Below are 1,933 nucleotides of genomic sequence, written 5' to 3'. Positions count from 1 at the left end.
ATCTGACAGGGTCGAAATGTGTTATATCCAGCAATGGGGATCTGCTTTCTAAATGATGCTCCTTTTGTCGCTCTCTTCTGAAGGAATCGTCAGTCCGCTGTTTAGAATTCATGCTAGGATAAACTCTTCTCTTATGTTTGGTTATGCCTCTTGTTTCACATCGCTCACAAGCATAAAAGCCACCATGGCCTTTACACTTTTTAATAAACGATCTTGCGGGTGTATCGCAAAAAAATCCAATAATTTCTACCTTGAATTCTCTTTGGCCAATAGTTGCAACATTTTGAACTAAATAGCTTGCTTCAGTGACAAAATTCTGTAAAAATTCATCTACACTTTGTGGCTTCAAATTTCCGCTACATGCAGCAACAATAAATGGTTGACACTCGTATTGATTGTGTAGAACAAGCCCCGAGTTAATCCAAAATTGTTCGCTTGAACCGTGATATAATGGGAGGCCATCAATATTAAATAATAAGCTAATAGTGCTCTCCGTGTATTCATCAGTGATTATCGCTTTTAATCCTTCTTGTATGCCAAAATATACATAAAAACCATTTGTGTTCTTAAAACATTTCATACTTTTCACATTTGGATTAGATTTTGTTTGCAATAAGGTAGCTGCTGATTTGGGCAAATTCGGTAGATTTTCATCTCGTAAATGCACTAGCAGCACTTCTATTGCCTCAACTGTTAGACTGTTTCTAAATCTTACACACCAGTTTTGTAATTTTTCTGGAAAAGAAACTACTGTCACAGTTGAGTCATCATTACCATTTTCTTGAGAGCTTTCTTCTGAAGTCCATGACTGCTGAGAAGATAAAGAAGATGGAGAAGATTGGGAATTTGACGAGCTAAAATCTGGCGCTCTATTAGTCAGGTCAAAAGATGAGTCTTCGTCATCGCTAACATAAGAATTTGAATCGTCGAATCGACATTGCTTAGCATCTGATGCATTACTTGATAATATAATTTCTTTAGCTGATCGTTTCAAGTCACGGCATTTTTTTACTCGATAATATGCAGTACTCATTTTAAAAATTTTTCTGAAAAAATTGCAGTAGAATACAGAAATACAAATTTATTAAAAAACGACACTACGTAACATAAATTTGCTCTTATAATTTTAATAATTTTAATAAATATTCATTGTTAGTGCACAAATGTACAAATTCAATTATTATGCAATGAATACCGAATCTGATCAATACGCACACGCAAGCACTGCACACGCACACGCAAGTTCACACACACACTCACACACACACACTCTCTCTCTCTCTCTCTCTCTCTCTCTCTCTCTCTCTCTCGCTCGCTCGCTCGCTCTCTCAATCACACCTTTGATATCTATTAATAATTCTTAGAATAAATTATAAGAACTCACTCAATATGTGTGTCGCAATGATCAGAAACAAAATATGTACGAAGAATCCACTTCCTCGTGTCTTCCTTCCCGTTCAATTTCCAGTACGCAAGGTAGGTATTTTTGATCGGCTCCGAGACTTCTTTCTTCTGTAAAAGAAACTATAATTATGTAGAAAAAACTTTGCGATCCTTCGCGGTCCGCACAAGAGACGAATACTTCAACGTGTACCGCCTTCTTCTTAATAATTTTAATAAATATTCATTGTTCAAATACCGAATCTGATCAATACGCACACGCGCGCACATGCACACGCACACGCAAGTACACACGCACGCACGCACGCACGCATGCACACACCTTAAGCCTGGTCTACCTGGTCGCAGTTCGGAAAACGCAAGACACACGCACCGTCTACATGTCAATCTAACCTCTCTGTGTATAGAGGTTAGATTGATATGTAGACTGTGCGTGTGTCTTGGCCAACAGTCGGCAGATATACACCGTTTGTGTGTGGATGCACACACATAACACACACACACGCACACACACGCACGTACGCACACGCAC

At 38.5% G+C, this 1,933-nt stretch overlaps 1 protein-coding gene across 1 annotated transcript; it reads right to left on the bottom strand.

The window, feature by feature from the left end:
- Positions 1-250: 250 nt before the first annotated feature.
- LOC112454283 lies at positions 251-1,507 on the bottom strand (the record flags this gene model as incomplete). Its single annotated transcript, XM_025015576.1, has 2 exons — positions 1,385-1,507; positions 251-1,046 (listed from the first exon to the last, which is right to left on the bottom strand). A coding segment is annotated over exon 2 (783 nt), but the record flags the coding sequence as incomplete, so codon positions are not given.
- Positions 1,508-1,933: the final 426 nt, after the last annotated feature.

Source organism: Temnothorax curvispinosus, unplaced genomic scaffold, assembly GCF_003070985.1.
Source record: "Temnothorax curvispinosus isolate PA1 unplaced genomic scaffold, ASM307098v1 QBEX01004938.1, whole genome shotgun sequence".
Taxonomy (NCBI): Eukaryota; Metazoa; Arthropoda; class Insecta; order Hymenoptera; family Formicidae; genus Temnothorax; species Temnothorax curvispinosus.
The sequence above is the reverse complement of the archived record's forward strand: the minus strand, read 5'-3'. Positions and strand labels throughout refer to the sequence as shown.